This window comes from Electrophorus electricus, chromosome 7 (assembly GCF_041902795.1).
Source record: "Electrophorus electricus isolate QZ-2024a chromosome 7, ASM4190279v1, whole genome shotgun sequence".
In the NCBI taxonomy this organism is placed as follows: Eukaryota; Metazoa; Chordata; class Actinopteri; order Gymnotiformes; family Gymnotidae; genus Electrophorus; species Electrophorus electricus.
The window spans coordinates 29,446,529-29,468,847 of NC_137503.1; the positions used below are offsets into that span (position 1 = coordinate 29,446,529).

A 22,319-nucleotide genomic window follows, 5' to 3' on the forward strand; every position below is an offset into this window, starting at 1 on the left:
CTCAGTGAGCTTAGTGTCTGCGTGGCTTCAAAGCCTCAGCAACCCATGAGTCAAGCTAAATGGTTTTGACTCACCTAAGCACTCTAATCTGTGCACACCTGACAGACATTTCTTGCGCCGACTTGCCAGTGTGCCTGGGCGAACGTTGAAAGCACAATGCACTGCAATCACCCAAATAACCCATTTTGGGGCGGCTTTGAAACGGCAAATAGAGGGCGGGAGAAGGCGGAGTGGCTACCGGAGCTGCAGGATCTGATAGCAGGCAGACGGCTGGCTGAGACGGGAGTACCTGGCATTTCGGGTCATCGTACACACACAGTGTTTATAAATGAGCGAGGGTTAGACGTCCTTGACTGCCGGGAGACACTCCAGGAATCTGGTGTCGCCTTTCAGCCATATGCTGTGGTGTCGGACGGGGAGACATGGAGCAACCTTACAGATCCTACAGATCCTTCAGCTCCCGGCACATGTAGGTCAGCCGAGCCAGCGGGAAATATTCTGGGCTGGGAAAATGACGGATGGGGGGATGGGGGGCGAGAAGTGGGCTCACACGAGTAGGGAGGTTTGGACCGGCTCGCTGCATTTCCCAGAAGACATTACTGCCTGTTTGTGTGTGTCACCATCTAATGTGTAATTATGCTTCCACTCAGGCTGTGCTAATAGTAAATGAAAGAGCCGTCTGTGGGAGTTCTTACCAAAATGCCCACTTTCCAAGTGAACTATCTCGGATGTAATTAGGATATACACAACTGGAGTGCCTGATACATAAAGGGGCTTGATATTTGCTAACGATACGTCTAATGACAGGACGCCACCTAACCCACTACCCAACAGGCAACATTACCCTACTAGGTCTATCATTTTTAAATTACCCAGGTCATAAAGTTCTTACTGGCTCGGATAAAACCTGCGACGGTACTGAAAACACGGACAAGCTCCAGCCCCATTATCAAAGACTTGGAAGTCGACACCAGCGCTCCAGCAGAGGACCAGCCCATTAGCAGCAGTCCCTCCTGGGACAAAACCATAACAAAACTTCCAGCATCACCGTACGCATCCTCATGAAACATTCACAATGCATGAAGCCACAAGAAACCGACGCATCCCATTGGTAGGCACACAGTCAGCCGAGCCGCAGTGGGCCACCGCCATTGGCTGCTTCCTCCCGGGCCCATCTTGACTGGAAGGGAGGGGTTCCTGTATCGATCTGCCAGTTCCTCACCTCTGGCAGCATGAAGGTTAAGCGGGTCTGCTTACACGGCCTGATTGTTTGAAAAAATGAAGCCCGGGACAGGTTGTTCCCCCTACACGTACGAGCGTTTTCTTTTTCTTGATGCAGCAGCAAATAAGGGATTCCGTGCCCAAACGGCTAGAAGGTTCTCTTCCCATTCAGATCACTGGTGAGGTTGAGATGATAGCGGAGAGAGCTGGAGCAAGACTCCAGAGCACCCAGTGTAGTGACTAACCAGCGGTGAGATGGCGGTGTCTTAATACCACTAAATACCAGAGCACAATAGTTTTCTTGAGCATATTGTTATAAAATGCTTTAATAAATAGTTTGATTTATTTCTAAGAACAAACATAAATTCCACTAAATGAACCAAAACTTGCAGAGCAATTCTTCTGTACAAAAAAAGAAAAAAAAAAAGAAAAAAAAGAAATTACATTTTTTTTTTTTTTTTTTAAGTTTCTCTGACCCCATTCCTTCCCCACAATGCACATCCAGCTTTAGGTATTATTTTGTTTTACCAACTGTTCAGATTAATTCAGGATAATATTCAAATTCTTTTATTTTTGCATCCTCTCCGATATGGAGGTCAGGAGCCATCCATGAAAACCAAAAATGATAGTTGAGCCACTTCTGAGGTAATCCATTTATGTTCAGAGTTGGTACCTCGAAAACAAATGCTTTACAACTAAAATTGTTCCCTTCATGAAGCCTTGACCAGAAAAGCAGGACAGAGCAGCTAGAACATGGTTTCACGTCACGAGACCCATGTCCTAACCAGTGAGGCACGTGTGGCCCAGTGGGCGGAGACGCACCTCGGGAGCTTCCACAGGTTTCCAGAACATTCTATGACAGTAAGGAAGGACAGACGTCGTAAAGGGGCAATTTCTCTCCTTTTTATGGAGGCAAAACACACGCCATGATGCACCACACAATCTTAAAGAACTACTCGCCTTTTAAAGTGAAAAGCAAACAAAAATAGGATGACCGTTGATTACTGTTCTGTCTGCGGGACGCTGTATACTTATAAAACCTGCCCATGTCAACTGGCATAAATAAAAGGAATGGCGTTGTAAACAAAAAAAAGAAAAATATATTTCAGTCATAATTATAATAGTAATAAAAAAGTGACTTGTCTTAATTTACTAAATTCACATATACACAGCGACTCCTTTACTATATACATATATTTACAGACTTCTTGTCTTTCTTTGATCAAATACCTCGGTGGAGAAGCGGGAGTTGCTCGGATTCGAACCCTCCCTTGTTTGTAGTGATCTATCGTGATCGACCTCGGCAGCGAGACAGAAACATACGGCTCGTCAGAAGGCACTTGCTACCAACTCAAAATACTGCAATCCTTTTTCCACCCCCCGTGTCATTTTTTTCGTTTTGCTTTTTAAAGAGCGTTCAGCCAAGACAACAGACACGGCAGGAAACACTCCGTGGACCCTGACCCGCGAGCTCGGTAAGGCAGATATGGAGGGAGAAACGCGGAGACATTTCCGACTTGTGCCCACGGTGCCAGGGCACCTCGCTGGCTGCCCCATCCGACGTCTGGACCAAACGCAGGCCACTCGCCACAAAACAAAACCACAATCTGTAAACAAACATCTTTATACAGTTTAGATTTTTCTTCTACTGAGTGTTTCTTCCCCGCCATTAAAAATAAAAGAAAACAACATGGGCCATCTTTGCCTTTTCTTAAAAACTAAAACAAATCTGCTTCATATGTACATAAAAAAATAATGCATCATTAGGGGGGAAAACAAAAATTGTCCACTTTACTGTCCAGATTTGCAACATCTCTGCATGGGAAATACAAAGCGATGAAACAAAAACAAAAACAAATACAAAAACAGAGTGGGGACCAAATGAACGTTGTCAGTCTCTCTCTCGAACTCGAAAGCCTGTGTGTCTTCGACAGAGCCTGTCTCTGCGCGCCCCGGCCTGGCAGCGTCTATACACACAGCTCTTTGGGGTCTTGGCCAGCAGGGGTGCTGTTGATGTTCTTACAGCGGTTGTCCTTGGGACTGGTGGGCGTCCGGTGGGGCGCTTTGAGCGGCACGCCGCTGCGCGTGGTGCAGACGCGCTCGCTGCTCACCCGCACCGTCGCCTTCGAGTACTTCTGCACGGGCCGCTTGCCGCCCTCGGCCAGCTCCAGCTCCTCTTCCTCCTCCTCCTCCTCCTCACCGTCGGCGGCATCGCGGGCACGCTCGGCCGGGCCCATGAGCTTGGCGCGCTCGTACTCTGCGTGGCGGTTGTTCTTGTGCTGCGGCCGCGCGACGATGCGGAGGGGCTCCCACTGGTTGTTGACGCTCTCTTCCGCCGACACGCGCTCCTGCCTCTCCCGCTCTTTTCGCCGCTTGCGCGTCCACCACACGCAGACGATCACGCAGAAGAACCAGAGGGCGGAGAAGAGCACGCAGAGCAGCGTCACCAGGTAACCTAAGCAGCCAACACAGCGAAAGCTCCCGTTAGACCTCCGACCACGTGCGCGTTGGGAAGGTTTTTACTGCTGTTTCACAGCGCGGCGCGGTCGTTTAGCGGAAACATGCCAGGAAGTGACACACGCCACAGTAAATGAAGGCGTGTCATTTCCAGGACACCCAGTTTCCAAGACAAGGTCTCCATGTGAGGAAATGACCACCAGAAGGCCATGAGACCTTGCCATTTAGGGCTCTTTAGGAGTCATAAATGACTGGAAGGGTGCAGACAGTTTAGTCATGCTCTTCTCATTCAGTACCATTTCGAGTGAACAAAAAAGATGATGAGTCACGCTGGGCCTCAGGGCCCCCCAAGCTGCTCGGATAAGCACGGCGGGGATTGGGGGGGGGGGGGGGGGTCTGACGTGTCACCGTACTCACCGACGGACTGGGGCATGACCCGCGTCTCCACTTTGACCTCGATGACGGCCAGCAGGACTGTGCTGTTGTGGCGCTTGGACAGCGCGCCGACGATGGTGCTCGCCGCCTCCTGGATGCGGCTGTGGTCCGGCTGCTCGTGCTGTTGGAGCGACTGTGGAGAGCCAACGGCAGCCATGTTACGAGAGTGTGTGCGTGTGGGAGAGAGAGAGAGAGAGAGAGAGAGAGAGAGAGAGAGAGAGAGAGAGAGAGAGAGAGAGAGAGAGAGAGAGAGAGAGAGAGAGAGAGAGAGAGAGAGAGAGAGAGAGAGAGAGAGAGAGAGAGAGAGAGGACACTGAGGGAAAGCATGTCTAGCAACCACTCGCTGCGTTACTAGCAAACAGGCACCTTCGCGCGGGGGAAGCCGGTGAAATGGAGCAGGGCAACAGAGCTGGCTAACGGACCTTCCACTGTTTCTACCCCCATCATGAAAACCATCCCACCGGATACAGTCGCACTCTGACACGCGAGAGCCTGCGGCCGGGCGTGTCGGGGCTTACAGCAGTCGGGAAGCTCGTTCCGATGCCGGCTAAGGATTTGCGTCACATTGTAAAAGTGGCTGTACTTACAATCTAACATAAGCCACAGTGACTCACACAAGCTGAAAATCTACTGCCAACAAGGCAAAGCGGATTACATCTCGCAAATGTAAACTTGTCCGACATAAGCTTACTGTTAGGAGCTGGGACTGAACGGGAACGGTCACACACTCTCCTCTCTGCCGCACGACGGGACATGACCTGGTTGGGCGCTAGCACAGCGGTGAGGGGTGTGAACAGCGTGACGAAGGATGCAGGACAGGTCGGGCGGGACTAGCACTCGGCCATTCAACAGACTTCTTTAATAGCACAGCTCGGAAGCCCGGAAAAAGCTGACGGACGGACTTACGATGGCCACCTCGACCGCGTCCTGGCTGGTGTAGGAGAGGTCACACAGGACCAGCAGGGCGTCGTCTCTGGCGAGGTTGCGCATGGCGGACAGGTACCTCAGCTCGGAGCAGACGACCTGGACCGTCGTGCCCTGGGAGGAGAAACGAGGGTACTGAACTTAAAAGCCCGCTCACCTCACGGCCCAGGGCCCCGCAGGCCTGGAATGCGCGTGACGTTTATCTGAAGACGAGAGAAGGGCTAAAGTACAGGGCCGCGGTCCGGATCCGGCCCGAGGGCCGGCTGCAACGGCTCCCAATCAACCTGACCTACCGTGGGCAGCTTCTCCCGGCTGAAGATGAGAGTGATGCGGGCACAGCTGTTGTCTAGGTAACCCGTGTTGGGCTCGCACTTGGTGTGGACGGCCGGGACGGTTTCGGGGCTCGAGCAGAAGCCCCAGTGGTGGCAGGGTGGGGAGAGGCATGTGAGGAAGTCGTGGCTCAGACACTCGCGACCCCCGGGGCAGGGGTAGTGCTCTCGCCCCGGGGCTCCCGGCAGCAGGCACGGCCGCCGACCACACACCACCTGTGCGAGAGAGAGAGAGAGAGAGAGAGGGGGGGGTCAGAGGTCACATGCATGCACTCCCACTCCTACAGTGCGTGTATGGTCGTAGAGGCAGGCGTAGCCGTGCAACACGGCACCGGATCGCGAGACCTCACCTTGGTGCACTCCACTTTGCCGTTGGCGCACTGGCAGCTGTTGCAGTCCTCATCCCAACGGCTGCCGTGAGGGAACTGCAGGCCGTTGTAGTGACACACCTTCCCGATGCCTATGACTGCAGACGGAGAGGGAGACCGTCAGTTAGGCGCATCGCTTGGCGGGCGTACGGCCGGGCACGGGCCCGCGGGAGCCGAGGGTTACTCACACTCCTGGCATCGAGGTCCGGAGCGGCCGAGCGGACAGATGCAGCGGAAGCCGTTGATCTCATCCACGCACGTGGCGCCGTACGCGCAGGGCGACGACTGGCACTCGTCGATGTCTGCGGGGGAGAGAGAAAACTCATTTTTCATCTAAAAAACAAACAAACAGCGTTTGGGACGCTGGGGCGGGGCTGGGACGCAGTTCCTCCGATAACCATGCTGAGGAGATGCACGGAATCCCTAAAGCCTGGAAGAGGCATCAGCAGTCAGACTAGACAAAGAATCGGCTCCTGTAGAGGGGCGAGGAATTTAAGGTTTTTGTTTTTTTTTTTGCTGCCGCCTGAATAATTCATCTGTAAGCAAGTCCTGACCCCTGTCCCCCGAAGAGGTCAAAGGGCACGGGACGCTAAGCAACCTGGCATTTCAAATGCCCTATCGGGGCAGCCGCCAGTCCCGCTAGTCCCAGGGATACTCACTGATGCGGCAGTCGGGCCCGGCGAAGCCTGGGGCGCACTCACACCGGAACCAGTTCACGCCGTCCACGCAGATCCCGCCGTTGTAGCTGCAGAGAGGAAGACGAGTGAACTCAAAAGTTTAAAAGGGGGGGGGGGGGGGGGTCAAGCCGCCCTTCCCGCGGAGGATGGAGAGATGAAAGGGCGCCGGGAAGAAAGAAAGGGAGACGGAGACACAGAGAGGGCTACAAAGGCCTCGTCCCGTTCAGCAACGCCACACTTTTCAGATGCTAATCCCTGCTGCCCCTCACCACTCCCCCTGTTCGCAGGTCAGCGGGACAGAATGGCGGGAGGGCGGCGAGAGAAAGGAGTGGCCTGGACCCCCTTCCCACTCCCTCTACCCCTCACCGCTGGGGGCACCCTTTAAGGACCGTCGGCTCCATTGTGCACCCCATTAAAACCGGCCCGGGGTCTCCCAGCCTGTCGGATTCAGGGGGTGATTTAAGGACATCTTCCCCTGTCCTTAACAACTCCCCACGTCCCGCTTCGCCACCGACCCAGCAGCCCCCCCCCCCCCCCCCCCCCCAATACCCGAGGCCTCGTATCCGCTCGGAGAGAAAGGAGGGGTGGAACTGGGCAGAAAGCCGGCGTGAGGGGGGGCTATTCACAGCCGGCGGTGTTGTACAGGGAAGGAGAGGAACAGACAGTAGGAACAACAGCCACCAGCAGGAGACCAACACAGACTCACTTACCAAGGGTGAGGGTTGCAGTCGTTGATGTCTGCAAGGAACAAAACGAGAGAGAGAGAGAGAGAGGAGGGGAGAGAGAGGGAGAGAGGAGAGAGAGGGAGAGAGGGAGAGAGAGAGAGAGGGAGAGAGAGAGAGAGAGAGAGAGGGAGAGAGAGGGAGAGAGAGAGAGAGAGAGGGAGAGAGAGAGAGAGAGAGGGAGAGAGGGGGAGGGAGGGAGGAGGAGGGAGAGAGGGAGGGAGGAGATGAACCGCTCAGTCACAGCACTGCTAATGAACGCAAGTTCAGTTTGAAGACTTGGGAGTACTGAGAACGAATGAAGGACTGCCAGCAGGTACTCACTCTGGGCACAGACGGGTCCCTCCCAGCCGTCTTTACAGATGCAGGTGAACGCGTCCCCGCCGCCCACGCACGTCCCCCCGTTAGCGCAGGGGCCGGAGGCGCAGGTGCTGTTCCGCGCTGCGACACAGAAAGACAGAGGCGGCGTCAACATTAGGCTCTGCTCCGATCCCAGAGCACCGGCCCACGCGGGCCCCCAAGGGCCCTCTGTTGCGCGTGGGAGACCTCACCCGTGTTGCAGGTGTTGCCGGCCCAGCCGGGCGGGCAGGCGCAGCGGAAGGCGTCGCCGTGGTCGTAGCAGGTGCCGCCGTTGGCGCACGTGCCGGCGTCACACTGGCTTTCACGCGAGTGGCACGTCTTTCCTTTCCAGCCGTCGGTGCACTCGCAGTAGAAGTCGTTGACCAGGTCGTGGCAGTGGCCGCCGTTCTTGCAGGGGTTCCTGCTGCACTCGTTAACGTCTGGGGGGGGGGCGAGATGGGAGAGGGATGAGTGTGTACACAGTGAGGAGGAGGAGGAGGAGTTAGAGGAAGGAGGCAGGACTCACTGAGATCACAGAGGTTGCCCTCCCAGCCGTCGGGACAGAAGCACTGGAAGGAGGTGACGCCGTCGATGCAGGTGCCGGCGTTCCGACACGGGCTGCTCACGCAATCGTTCACGTCTGGGGGAGGGAAAGGGGAACAGGGGGAGGGGTAAGGCCAGCGGGGTGCGAGCGCGGGGACGCTGCCCGGATCGGCGGGGCACTCACTCTCGTGGCAGTAGGCGCCCGTGTAGCCGGCGTCGCAGGTGCAGGTGAAGTTGCCGGTGGGCTGGCTGACGCAGTGACCGTGGGGGCCGCACACGTTGGACGAGATGCGCCTCACCGCGCCGTCCGAGTCGTTAGTCGCCACGGCAATTGTGCAGCTGTCAATCACTGTCAGAGGGAGGGAGGATAAAACAAATCCGTTCTTTAGATGTCCTGGTACATCAGTGCAGTGTCTAGAGAGATGTCAGTAAGCAGATCAGCTTTACCAGAAACTGAAACCCGAGTAAAGGAGGGTAGAGCTGGTGAAACCAGGCGCGGCTGGCGCCTCTTACCTTGGCACGGGGCCGTCCTGCAGTGGTCCTTGCGGTCGGCGCAGGTCTTGCCCTCAAAGTCTTCAGGACAGGCACAGTAGAAGTCGCCCAGCAGGCTGTGACAGGACGCCTCGTTCTTGCACGGGTTGGGTTCACAAGGGTTCGACTTTGAGACACTTTGCACCTGTATACACACATATGAGAGCGAGAAACAAAGATGGTAGAAGTTTTAAAAAGGGAAACAGCGAAGACAAAGGGGAAACAGAGGAGAAGTACAGAAAAGGAGCCAGCAAGCGAGGCTTTCATTAACTCGTTGCGTCAGTTCTTTAAGCCCGATCTTAAACCATGGAGATAAACAGAGCAGCGTGCGCTGTGGAAGTCTGCCAGGAGCCGAACGGTCACAACCAAACGCCGGGATAAACCTGGCCTTCCTTCCTCTCCTCTCGGGCACATTCAGCAGGGACGTGAAACACTTTCACACACTCAAAGATTCCCCTTCTTCAGCCGCGACTTTGGTCTCGCCAACGTTCTAGGCCGCAGAGGCGCAGGCCGGGAGATCGTGCGCGTCCCATAATATTTCCGTATTCGAAGCAGCCAAGTGTTGCGGGTATAAATCAGCCCCTCGTGCTGTCTGGTGCGCACGGGGGCCGCGACAGGCCTCTCAACGCCAGCCGTGTCTGGCCCCACCGTTCCGTCGCACGGCCTCCGGGAGAGCCCGGCTTGCCGGGAATTTAAACAAGGCTCCGAGGGGAAGACGCCTCGCGGCGGGTCGCCATTTACGGTGTTTCGCCGGGTCGCGGAGCTGGACGGGGGCCCTACGTCCACACCGCTCTGCTCACGCGCTCTGTTTATTTTACGAGGAACGTGCAGTGTATACAGTGGAGGGCTGCGGAACCACTCGCACGGCTCCTCCGCAGCGTGGCGTCGTGTGTCCAGACGGGCCTCCGGTCACCGGGGGCCCCCGCTCGTACCGGAAACGTGCGGGTCCAGGGCCGGGCTGTCGTCAGCCTTGGCTTCTGGGCTCTAAAAGTAGGCTCACGTACACGAGCGCTCGCGAATCAAAACGTTCGCCCTGTAAGGCCTGCGAGGCCTGACACCGTGCCAGGCGTGAATCGAACGTTGCTTTTAAAAATAAACAAACAAACAAATGCAAAAGAAACCCCAAGGACTTCTCGCTCATGGGCTACGGCGCAGGCAGCTTGCCAGGCAGCCCTAATAAGAGTTGCCTCATTCACTACGGCCTTTATTTTTAGCCTGTACAGTGAGCCAGGGTTGGCCGCAGACCAGCTCCGCGCACCTCTGTAAAGATCCGCTTCAGGCCCTCTGCAGGGTGGTGACTGGCCCCAAACCAGACTATTCTGCCAGGCCGTCCAACAACGAGGGCAGAGTGGCGGGCCTGAGGGGTCTGCTCCGGTTCCCCGGGTCACACTTGCGCGGGACCGGCAGTGGCGGTCTGCCAGGAGGCCTCCCGATTTAGCCCGGCGGCACAGGACGGGAGGGGGCGGGGCCGAGGAGAGCGCAGCACGCGAGAACGGCGCAAAGGCGGCAGGATGATGCAACGGCGACCGCGGCCAGCTTCTCTCCATCGTAACGGATTGCAAACGTCTCACCGCACGATCCACAGATGCGCCCATTGCATCATCCAGCAAGATCGCCGAGAGGAGTGTAGGGTGACCTTCAGGAGACCAGGTAGCCACTCACCTCGCAAAGCAGCCCGGCGTAGATGGACGGGCACTCGCACACAAAGCCGTCCAGCACCGTGTGGCACCGGCCGCCGTTCCGGCACGGGCTGCTGGCGCATTTGTCCCTCTGCATCTCGCAGTGGGCGCCGACGAAGCCTGGCGCGCACTGGCAGTGGTACGCTCCCCGTGGCCCTTCCTACGGAGGAATAACCGTGTCATTAGCGGCAGCGTGCTGAACTCTAACCTACCGTGCTGGCTGAGGGTGCATTCTATGAGAACATGACGAAGCGCTTTTGTAGGTCACTATGGATACGAGCATCTGCTAAATGCCGTAAATGTAATGAAACGGTCAGGACCTTCAGGAGCCAGCTGACCTGTAACGAGACGGGTCGTACCTTGCACGTTGCGCCGTTCTGGCACTGTCCGTGGCAGCCATTTACGTCTGTGAGGATGGGGGAGGAGAGGAGAATGAGGAGAGTCAACGAAACAGCGAGAAAAGCTCTCGTGGCAAAACAAAATGAGGTAAAGGTCATTAATAATGAGCATGTAGTTCGGAGGAAGGAGGTGGAGCTTGGGGGTTAGTAAGTCAGACACGGGAACGTTAGCGCAAGCCAATCGGCGCAGGCCAACGGGCCAGTCAAGAGGAAGCTCCCACCCAGCATGCAACAGGAGCCGAAGCCCACGATGCCCTGTGTGGTGTGCGTGTCCCCGCGGAGTATCAGGTGCCTAGAGAGGAAACCCTTGGAGAGGACACCAGGACAGCCTACTCCACAGCACGTAGGGTCGTGCGGACGTGCGTGCGCGAGCGTGTGTGTATTCCGTGACAGACGGAAGGAAAAAAAGGAGTCGCCAGTAAAAGAGTGAGACCCGAGGGCCCGCAGCAGGGTTAGGGAAAGGAACACGGTGTGGAGATACTGACTGATGTCACAGTTTTGTCCGGCCCATCCTTCAAAGCAGTCACAGTGATATCCACCAATCATGTTTTTGCAAGAGTAAGCATTTATGCAAGGCTTCCCCAAACACTCATTCACATCTGTGGATTAAGGGAGAGAGAGAGAGAGAGCGACGGATGAGGAACACGTGTCCGAAATAACCAGGAAACAGAGGGAGAAGGTGGGTGGGGGGGATGAGAGAGAGAGAGAGAGAAAAATCAAAAGGTCTCCTTTTTTAGCCCCACCACCATTAAGCACTCTGCAGCATCTCTTAGTCTGTAACCCTGCACCAGCTTGCAGACTGGCATGACTCCGGCTATTAGACTCCACGCTGACATTAGGTCCATCCATCTACTGCTCCTAATTTTATCCTCTTCCTCTCCAGTCTCCTGCCTAAGCCAATGCTCTCCGCTGCTTTCAGAATGGAACCGAGGAAGATCTGGCGCCGTGACCCACACAGCCGTGCCGTGAAAGAGCTCGGGCGTATCGGGCAGTTAAATATTCAGCAGGATCAGCTGGCGAGGCGCGCGCCGCTCCCTTGGGCTCCTGTCCCGCGGGACACCTGAGCCGGGGAGGCGACTCGGGCCGTGCCTTTTTGGAGGCGAAACGCGAGCCACGAGCTAAGGTTCAGCCCGTAAAGCAAGCATGCCGGCTCAGGTGTCCCCCTGTGTGCTTGTTTACAGGTCATAATCCGTTTCCTCCCTCACTTCCTGTGCTTCCTCCGACGGAGGACAAAAAGTATCCAGTCGCCGCAGGGCCCGTGCGGAGCTACTTCAGAGCTGAGCTTGCAGTGGCGGGCGCCCCAGGTCCACCCCCAGTTTCCCCCCCACCCCAAAAAAAAACACAAACCAACCTCCAGCAAAACAGTGATGCTGCACTGCTCATCACACACCATGCACGCAACTCAAACAGTTGACCATGCTCATGTTCGCCAAGGCCAGATCAACACTCGCATGCGTCGACGGCCATGTTTGTCAACAGAGGTACAGCGATGGAATTGTAATTAATGCGATTAATGGGATGCATCACAGATCTAGATGCAAAATTGATTTCCTTTTTCAGTTCAGTCTTAAACACATCTCAGAGTGCCATTTAATATTTATTTTCACAGACATATTCTGATGTAACAGAAAAGAACCAAAGAAAACGGGCCAGCACTTTCACAAACTTGAATATAGGGACCGCAGCCCGGCGCTTTTTCAAGGTCGATTTTGTCAGGAGTGGCCAACACATTCTAACGATTAAGCTAGTTTTACTATTCTATTAACTTTACGTTCCCAACATCCCTACAAGACCTTTTATTATTCAGATTTTAAGTAGGTCGGATCCTTCCGTACTAAGCAGTCTGAGACCAACCTCTATTCAATTAATGGCCAAGCAATACAGTGTGAAGGACAAAAAAAAAAAAAAAAAAAAAGACTTCTAAGGTTATCTTCTGTATGCGGACACATGAGAGGATCAAAACGTTTAAAAGCAACCGCATGGCCCCATCTTACCGATTTTGCAGGTCTTCCCCGCCCACTGTGGAGGGCAGAGGCACTCGAAACCATTCTCCAGGTCTATACACGTCCCACCCTGGGCACAAGGGCTCGAGGCACATTCGTCCAGGTCTGCAACACAAAAAACGAGCGTGGTCAGGGGGCAGGGGCTGACCAGCGAACGGCTACGGAGATGGGAGGGAGAATGACAGAATGTGTGTGCGTGTCCTGCGTTCAGTCTAATCCAGAGGAGAATTAGCCACTTCTGACAGTGGCACAAAAGCACAGGGCCCAGGTGCAGGGTGCTTAAGACCTGAACAAGCGTGCGTCTTCCTCTGAGCTGCCCTCACGTTCCCTTACCACACGTTTACTCTCCAGCATAAATAAGGGCCTGTATAGGGGTGCAACGGGGCTAAGCGTTAGCGTGGCCGCGAGGGCCGGATAGGGGGTGGGGCTGGTAGCATGGGCTGCAAAGAGGGAGAATGCCAAATTCCAGTAGGCAACCTCTTGTTGCTACGGTAATGGCAACAGAGGCCTGCACGTGACTTGGGGGATATGGCAGTCACTGGGGAAGGGAAGATCACCAGAGAGAGAGAGAGAGAGAGAGGGGGGGGTCCGGGGGGGGGGAGTCATGCCAAATCAAGAGGAAAAAGGCAGCACTGTAGAAAGGTGGAGCCAGTGTGGAATGTGGGGGGTAGACAAGGTAAGAAAGGGGCAGAAAGCTGCATGCTGCGTTCCCGATTTGCAGATCCAAAAGCGGGTCACTTCAAACGAAGGCAGATTATGCAAATCCCCCCTGTCCCGGCGATGAGCATCGCTGTGCCCTAATCCAGGCCCCAACAGGCGCTCAGCTGGGCTCAGCAGACACAGGAACCCCACTGGGAGGGCCCTGCTTCAGCCTGGGCTACCGCTGGCCACGGCATCTGCACAAGTGTGCATGAGAGAGAGTGTACGTACGCATGAGTGGGGGGTTTGGGGGGGGGGGGGGGGGGGATTGACAGAGTGAGAGGCAGGAAAGAGCAAGGATACAAGGTTGAACAGTACACACACACACACACCCACCCACCTTTAGCACAGGTGGGGCCCTCCCAGCCTGGTGGACACTGGCACTCGAAGCCGGAAGAAACTTCGTGACAGGTGCCACCGTTGGCACACGGGTTGGACACACAGGCATGCTCAGCTGCAAAGGACAATTCCACACCCAGTTAACTCGACGCACATATACAGCAGCTCGGCATTGTTCTCCAGCCCAGCAGGGGAGCGGCGCCTGGCGCTGCCATGCCCGCAGGGATAACGTCACGCCACCCGATCCACGGCGCACCGTCACACTCACCTATCTCGCAATTTTTGCCGGAGTAGCCCTCGGGACAGGCGCAGTTGTACTCGTTGGGCTCCGAGTTCATGCAGGTGCCCCCGTTCACACAGGGGTGGTGGGTACCACAGTAGTTCAGATCTGCACACAGAACGACACGCCTGACTCCTCAGCCAGAGATCGGGGAACGGGCGGCGGAACTCGCTCGGAATCAAACAAAACAAACAAAAACAAAAAAACAAACAAACGAACCCGGGCTGTTCTCACGTGGGGCAGGTGGCGTGCGGAAGGGCGGGTAAATAAATAAGGGCAGCGAGGGGGGGGGGAGGGTGACCTCAAGGGCACCTGGTCTTTAACAGCTCCTTCCAGGCTTGGGGTCCGCCAGGGTGTTGGGTGTCCCAGAGGCACTCCGAGCGCGACACCGATACGCAGCGGGCGGCGCGAGCCCTCCGTCACGTGACCGCCGGCCACACACGCACGGCTGTGAAGTGAAACGGCTCGGCGTACGTGACGGAAATTCTTACGCACGGTTCGGATTCGGCGGCCGAGAGCACGCCTCTCGAGTGGTTATGTTAGCTCTGGATGAGTGAGATTCCTACCCCCCCACCCCCAGGGTCACGTGCACGCCTCTGATCACGTGGCTCCTTACCTTTATCGCACAGCAGGCCGCCCCAGTTCTTCTCGCAGTTGCACTGCCACGGCACGTCGCAGGTCCCGTGCACGCAGCCTGGGTAGGGCAGGCACTCGTCACAGAACTGCCCCTGCCAGCCATAATTGCACCTGTGAACCACAAGAGCCGCCAGCGTCAGCAACCGATGGCAAAATGAGAAGAGGCCGGCGGACTCAGGTTCGGGATGAAGCTAATCTCTGCTTTACGGCAGGAATCCACCACAGCAATGCCAGTGGTTTTCTAACCCTCCGCCTCAGCTGTCTTGTCATTTCTGAGCAGGCTATTTTAAGACGCCTGTCCTGTGTGACGAGCACAGACAAACGCCTTTTTTAAAAACCTTTTTTTTTTTTTTTTTTGTCGTCCAAAAGAGAGAGAACTTCTTCCCCCGCAAAGCCCACCGGAGAAGCAGGCCTCCCATCAGAAGCCTTGCAGGAAAGAGGGCCTCCATCACCTCTGGAGTCCGGCAGCAGTTACTCTGCGGCAGCCTGTGGTGGGCCAGATCGAGATAATCTCGACTGTTCGTCGTGTCAGACTGTTGAGATTTCACAATCATTTTTCCATTGCGAAAAACGATTGGAACTGAGCGCATTGACATCAGCTGGCTCGGGGCAAAGCTACCGGAACGCAGGCCCCTGCTGCCTGAGCCGTACCCGCAGCACCTGGGCCAGCCGAGTTTTCAGACCATATTTCTCAGACCACCCTAATATGTGACTGACCCTGACGCAACTCTGTAGCTTTCCTTTAAGGGTGGGAACAGCGCACGTGTTTGACAGCTTGTAGGAAATTTGCAGAGAGACCTCAAACTTTATTTCAGTATGTTTATATCTAGGATAAAACTGTTGCTCATTACAAACACCTTGTTTGTTGTGCATTATCCTCCATAATTTTCCGCAACATTAAGGAAGCATCGCCAAATTAGGTCCATTACGTGTTTATATAAATGTGTGCAAAAGAAAACATGGTCTGAGATTTCCAGTAGTATCTTCAAACTCTTTGTGCATTTTAGTAATTAGCTTAGTATTGTTATCAATGACAACTGCCTATTTTTTGATAAAGTACACAGAAAAGTTTCACTTATTGTAACAGAGCAACATAAATATGGATGGATGAGCACAAAAAAAAAGAAAAAAAAAAAAAAAGACAGCGAATCATTATTTGCAAATATTTGCGTGACAGTAAATCAACAGCTAAGATTTCACAGGACAGGACTAGTCTTCCCTACGGGACGCGCCCAGTCCTGCACTGCCTAGATCCCACCTCGCTAGCGGCGTGTAGGCTGGCCAGGGCGCGCGGAGAGGAGCGGCAGCTCGGAGGCGCTCGCTGTTGCTAAGCGCAGCCGAACGTGAGCTTGCGCGCTCCGACTGAGATGAAGAAAAAGGGAAAAGAAGAAGAAGAAAAAAAAAAAGGAGCAACTTGGCACGTGACGGCGTACGTGCAAAGACAAGTCGACGATCGTCCCGAACAAGCTTCCCAAGCCCATCCGTCAGTACTCGCATTCCCACCGTGTGCCAGGCGGAATGCTGGAATACACATTCCTCTGTTGTTTTCTATTTGCCGCTAGCGTGGCACGAACAACCCCCCCCCTCAAAAAAAAAACAAAAAAAACCCTGCTGTGACATCGGTGGCCACGCCACGAGACTCCTTCCGTCCGTTGTTCACGGGTACCGAACCCTCGGCTCGGCCGAGGTCTCGGGGTCTACACGGCACGTTGCGATCCCCCCGGCCTCGCGTCGCACGGAACTCCTCAACTGGTCCCTCGGCGAAACCCTTCCCCTGGGCTGCAGGAGGCTGGGCTCTTCCTGTGGATTAGGAAGTGCGGCGGTCCAGGCGTTAAGCCCGAGTCAGGAAGAGGCGAAGGGGATGGTTGCGGCAGAGGAGCGCGGAGGAAGCCCGGCTGCTTCCTGAGCTCCGGCGCGCCTGCGTAACACGCACCAGGAGGGTTAGGAGGTGAGGAGGGTAAAAACACTTATCTGTGATCCAGGGAGCACTGGGAAATTCCACAGCCAAACCTTACACCCGCTTATTCTTAAATAGCAAAGCACTTTAGATATTTAGAATTTTTCAGACAGAAAACACCCGATGATTACTGGTTCAAAACCGCATGATGTAGATCGAGTGTTATCATATTTAACTCCACACGACATTTGCCTCGGTGCCTCGAGGTGGGAGCCAGTTCAGGTACTACATGCTTTATATGCGGGTCCTGTAATCCACACCCATGAATCATTTCTGGGAATCCGGATCGGAAGATGAGCGGGCAGGAGGCCTGTGCAGAACCCATCCGGGGGCGAGCGCTCCTCAGACCTCCTACAAAGACTACAGCTCTTTTCTTCTCCTGACAGTTCCGCATGGGCAACACCCAGAGCAAAACGCCGCAGCGCAACGCAAACCGCAGAGAGCACCACAATTTTCCAGAGGCCTGTCCCAATTACTGCTGGCCTCTGGAGGACGGCAATTCAGCCCCAAACAACACACAGGAGGCCCAAACGCAGGCGTAGGTGCGCTCGTTAATTAATGGTACAGTAAATAGGTCAGACCCCCCCCCCCCCAGATCAGAAGGCATGCATATGGTCTGATGAACTTGAGGAAACAGGTCGACTTCACTAAGTGAGCGTGAAAGCGCACTCAAGACACTTACGTGCACTCGCCAGGCTTGGAGCAGCCTCCGTGAATCAGATTACAGCCCTGCTTGCAGATCGCTAGAGAGAGAGAGAGAGAGAGAGAGAGAGAGAGAGAGAGAGAGAGAGAGAGAGAGAGAGAGAGAGAGAGAGAGAGAGAGAGAGAGAGAGAGAGAGAGAGAATGATGGGGGGCAGAAAGAAATGGGAGAAGAAAAAACACGAGTCAGCCTTGTTTGTTTGCACTGACCCATTACAGGCACGAGTAGAGGGGAGGATTCATGGAACACAAAGACAAGATTTACGGCCCAGCGTAGGGCTACGTAACGCACCACCCACCGGCTTCTCAGAGTCTGGTCACTTAGGTCAGCCTGGTGATTTAGTGCATAACGCCCTCCTGCCACCTCACATCCAACGCACACACACACGCACGCACGGGAGCGCACATATGCGTGCACACACACCAAAACAACCGGCTCGCAAATTGTTTATATGACGACACGGTGTAAGATGTCAACACTTCCCACATGCACCGAGCTAATTCACCCAGTGGAAAGTGTGACTGCAGGTCGGCAGAGGTGTCGTTTACACACACACACCTCACCTTAGACTAAGGAATAAAGTTTACTGGCCTGTGAAGCCACTGATGGCAGGTGGCCATTACTTGGTGCTAAAGGTCACAATTTAATAGGCCTCAGGGGCCCAAAACACCCAGGACACTTCCATGCAAAACGCAGCTGTAGTAGCCAGCTCCAGTTATACCGGTGGCAAGCTGGACTCTGATCTACCGGGACGGACAAGCCACATTTGGTTGGTAAGCATCGGCAGTCCATAGCACGCATGATTGTTGGCGCAGGCCAGCTCGCGGTACACTGCTACCAGCGTCTCAGCGTTACTGGGTGTGCTGGGAGCTACACCCACGTATACACGGATGGTGGTGAACCTCACCAGTCCGGCAGTCCTGCCCCATCCAGCCCTCCAGGCAGACGACGTTCCCGGAGGGATCGCAGCGGTAGTGGCCGAAGTAGTCGTCGCGCGGCCGGCACTGCTTGTTGCACTTGCTGCCGTAGTAGTTCTCGTCGCACCTGACCCGGATGCGGTACTCGAAGCGCGCGGTGGCGCCAGGGTGCGAGAAGACCTGCCAGTGATCCCCGGGGCTCGTTATGCCTGTGTGGGCGTGGCGCTCGATCAGCAGATCCTCACCTGGGGAGAGAGAGCAGAGGGCGTTAGGAGCGCCGTTAACGATTCCCTCCTTCGCCCCCCGGCGCCTGGGGGGTGCGAGGAGAGACGTCTGCTGCCGGCGGCGCTGGAAATTTTAACAAGCACTCGGAGGAATAGAAATCACTCCATGTCCTTCCCATCCACTCCCACACAGGCTCAGCGAGAGGAGAGATACAGGCGCCGCACACACGCCAGAGCAAGGGCGCGCGCGCGCACACAAAAAAAGAGTATGCAAGCACAAGAGCACGCATGCACACCAGCATGCGAGTGCGCACCCACACACGCCTGCACAACAGCACACGCGCAAGGGCATGCACGCACGCTCACGAGCATGAAGTGGCAACAGCGTGCGCACACGCTTACACAGGCAAAACAGCATGTGTGCACACATGCACAAGAGAATGCAGGCATAACAGCATGCTAAAAGCAGCATGCTCACACACACACACACACACACACACACAAAAGCATGCATGCACCACAGACCACCATGCAGAACTCAAACCGGGGCAGAGCCCTGGTAGAACACGATGCGGCCCACCACTCAGGCTTTCCTGCCTGGCAAAGCCGTGCACTGGTACCCCTTGAACAACCCGTACTCATGGAAACTGGAGAGACTGAGCAGAGCGACAGGACGGGCAGCCTCCTCTCCAGAGCGAAGGAAAGGCCCGACTTTCCCACCCTGGGCCGTAATGAATCCTCACACACACACACCACCCCGCCTTTGGCACCACGGCCCAAGCCTGATGGAGAGATGCGCCTGTTCCCTTTTAACGATGCCGGCTCTGCCAGGCTTCACCCCGACACCTCCGCCAACGCGGAAAGCAGGCTTTATCGCAGTGGGATCAGAGACAGCACACAAGCACAGTGGAAGTAGGGGTCTGCAGTTTCCTCCTTACCACCGTCTCTCACACACACACACACACACACACACACACACACACACACACACACACACACACACACACACACACACACACACACACACACACACACACACACACACACACACACACACACACACACACAGAGAACAAGACGCCCCTTCCTCCGCATCCACCGACAACGTCAGACGAATTAAGCAACAAAAACAGAAATAGCCCAGCTGCTTCCAGATAAAGAACAATAGGTCCAGCTCTGCGCTGCTCTGCCCAGTGTCTAAACACTGGCCCAAGCAAAGCTCTTCCTGTCATGTAAACACAATGCGACGGGACTTTTCCTGAGGCTCTCGGGGTCCCAGAACACACGCACGCACGCACGCACGCAAGCGCAGAAGGACCGGCAGACACACGCAAAACATTCCAGCATGCGGTCACGCATCCCGTCAACGTCGGAACAGCGCAGCGGTTCACCCGCGATCCCCGCGCCCGTCGCAGAGCTGCGACTAGCGAGAGCCTCATCCACGCAGAGCGGGCACGGGCAGGGAACCACGGCACGGAGGCCGCCGCCGCTCTCGACGACAACAGCGCGGTTGGAACGGAGCTACACCTCTGAGAAGGAGCTTCTGTATGACCGACTACGGCTTTAACCGATACGAATGACCTTAAACTAAGCGACCTTATTCTTCCAAAAGAGGCATCGTGGACGGCTCTAGTTCAACTACACAGCAGCTGCTAGAAAGCAAATGCCTCTAACTGGGACACCTGCTTGGCGGCCATATCGAGTGCACAGTCTAGTGAGCCTCACGCCCCGCTCAAACAAAAACGTCCCCGGGCCATCCCCACAGAGGTCGGGGTGTCCCACAGAGGTCGGGGTGAGGACGGGAGACGGGACCTGACGGCTTAGCGTCGGCCGCGTTTTTCCAGAGGCCGTCATCCTACCGATCACATCCGCACATCAAAAGCCCCCACTTGGCCCCTCTCGCCGGACGGTGGCCCCGCCTTCTCTGGCGTTGGTTAGATTCCTGCGCTCGAGCACATTCTTACCGACAATTCCTCAAGCCAGACAAAGGCAGCGGGAACGGCGAGGCAAAACAGGATACAGCTGCAGCCTGATGGCGCGGCGGTCCACTCCCCTAGAGCATCACCGCATCGGCCTGCGCCATGGAGCCCGGGAGACGTCCCGCTCCACGGCCCACCGGCAATCAAGACACCCATAAACCAATACTTGGGGCCATAAATTTGATGTTTGCAAAATTTACTCTCATTAAATGAGCATGTTTAAGATTAGGACAAATGTCATTATAAAAAAAACAACGCGCGTTGAGCTTTATAAGTACAAAGGTTACAAAATAGTAACAAAAACAAGTGACCTTTAAATAGTAATCTGTCAAGTAATCTTTAAATAGATAAAACTAAAATTAAAAGCTCCCTTAAAATGAACAACAACAAAAAGCTTCACAAATCACAACAGGAATGACAGCAACTGTCTCCACTACTCTCAGAGGCTGGTCACTTTACAGCCTCACCACGGTAGTCCGCGTGTACAGAGACACAATGAAAACTACTCCCACAGTGACAACCGGAATGGGGACGAGCGTTACGGAAGCCTACTCCTGTGGGAAGGATATTAAAATATCTGTTAACTCGGTAATGGTGCCTGCGATTTCCCTGCATGTTTTAATCTAAAACATCTGAGCTGAACTTTTCTTTGAAAAGTTCAAAAAGCTTAATACAGTTCTTTAATATTTGAATTAATTAAAAAAACAAAAACAAAAACAAACAAAAAAAAAAAACTACTCTAGACCTTAGCCAAGGTTTTGTCTTAATGCTGTTAAATGGCTGACTTTGGTTTCTATGGTTACTTACATTTTTCCACACCCATTTAACACTCACACAACACAGGAATCACGTGAAAATAACATTCTGATAAATAGCAACAAAGTTAGAGAATTTTGTTTGTAGTGTCTGACATTCCAGGCCTTGACCCACCAAAAACCCTTGACTATCCATGTCTGGAATAGACTTTAAAATTCCATGACATTCCAGAAATTTCATGACCAGTGAGATCCCTGCAGATTGCATGATGCAGCAAGAACGCGATGTTGTAGGGTTTCCAGGTAGAAAGCGCTGGGGGCAAACTCTGGTGTGCAGAAACCTCACTCTCACCAAACACACGCATCAGCAGGGCTCATGCCGCTTGCACCGGTCGCGTTTGTTTAGCGTACTAATGCATCGGAAAGTAAACTGATGACAGTCGTCATCTCAAGGTGTGTGTGCGCGCGCGTGGGAGAGTGAGTGAGTGAAATTACATGACCAAATGCATTGTGCTTTTCGCGAACTCCGTTGATCAACCTTGACGTTTTCTTACCTTTCCTGTCGCTATGGACGCGAACGCAGGCTCTGCGCCATTCCCACAGGACAGAGACAGACTACAAAAGTGTTGGTTGTTGGTATTACCGGTCCCAGAGTGCTGGGGGGGAGCAGTGTGTGTGAGTGTGTGTGTTCTACTTGATGCATCATTCAAGCAATACAATGATGTTCCGGGCAGGACACAGGGCCAGACAACAGAGGCGGATTCTGTTGTTGTTAAACACATTTATCAGCAAGGTTTAAGTGCCACTTCTGATAATCGGGTAAACGCAGAATAACGGCTCCAAATATCGGTCAGGCCCCCAAATCAATCGGTCAACCCCTAACCAGGACACAGCAGTCTTATGGGTTAATCACGCCATGAGAGTGAGCACCGGGCAGTTACTCCAAGCGGACGCTCCACCAGGGCTCCACCTGTGTGCGCAAACGTTGGTGCAACGTGTGCGGGATGTCGGTCTGTGCATGCCTGCAGTCTGCCTACGGCTTCTCCCTGAGGAACGTTCTGGCTGGCCAGCTCATCTCATCAGCTCACCCATCCTATTGCATTTGCCCCAGCGTCATTCATCTACGACCCTCCGACACCGTTTCTCCACGAGCCGCTGGCACGGAACTGGGCCGTCCCACTCGAGACGCACGTGCGCGGCTCGGAG

The 22,319-nt window shown here is 54.7% G+C and overlaps 1 protein-coding gene across 2 annotated transcripts in view; it reads right to left on the reverse strand.

The window, feature by feature from the left end:
• Window positions 1–1,529: 1,529 nt before the first annotated feature.
• Window positions 1,530–22,319, reverse strand: part of jag2b (jagged canonical Notch ligand 2b) — a 32,759-nt gene continuing 11,969 nt past the window's right edge. The window contains exons 4-25 of one of the 2 annotated variants that reach the window (XM_035524323.2): window positions 18,146–18,400; window positions 17,220–17,280; window positions 14,561–14,691; window positions 13,933–14,052; window positions 13,666–13,779; window positions 12,618–12,731; window positions 11,109–11,222; window positions 10,585–10,631; window positions 10,209–10,385; window positions 8,529–8,691; window positions 8,200–8,364; window positions 7,999–8,112; window positions 7,685–7,912; window positions 7,458–7,574; window positions 7,122–7,149; window positions 6,394–6,479; window positions 5,923–6,036; window positions 5,717–5,832; window positions 5,331–5,582; window positions 5,020–5,151; window positions 4,096–4,246; window positions 1,530–3,676 (exon numbers count right to left, since the gene is read on the reverse strand). In XM_035524323.2, the coding sequence (XP_035380216.1) occupies window positions 3,189–3,676; window positions 4,096–4,246; window positions 5,020–5,151; window positions 5,331–5,582; window positions 5,717–5,832; window positions 5,923–6,036; window positions 6,394–6,479; window positions 7,122–7,149; window positions 7,458–7,574; window positions 7,685–7,912; window positions 7,999–8,112; window positions 8,200–8,364; window positions 8,529–8,691; window positions 10,209–10,385; window positions 10,585–10,631; window positions 11,109–11,222; window positions 12,618–12,731; window positions 13,666–13,779; window positions 13,933–14,052; window positions 14,561–14,691; window positions 17,220–17,280; window positions 18,146–18,400 (3,287 nt within the window). In that variant the 3' untranslated portion in view covers window positions 1,530–3,188. The remainder of the gene's footprint in view (window positions 3,677–4,095; window positions 4,247–5,019; window positions 5,152–5,330; window positions 5,583–5,716; window positions 5,833–5,922; window positions 6,037–6,393; window positions 6,480–7,121; window positions 7,150–7,457; window positions 7,575–7,684; window positions 7,913–7,998; window positions 8,113–8,199; window positions 8,365–8,528; window positions 8,692–10,208; window positions 10,386–10,584; window positions 10,632–11,108; window positions 11,223–12,617; window positions 12,732–13,665; window positions 13,780–13,932; window positions 14,053–14,560; window positions 14,692–17,219; window positions 17,281–18,145; window positions 18,401–22,319) is intronic. The other variant, XM_035524324.2, reaches the window with a different exon arrangement.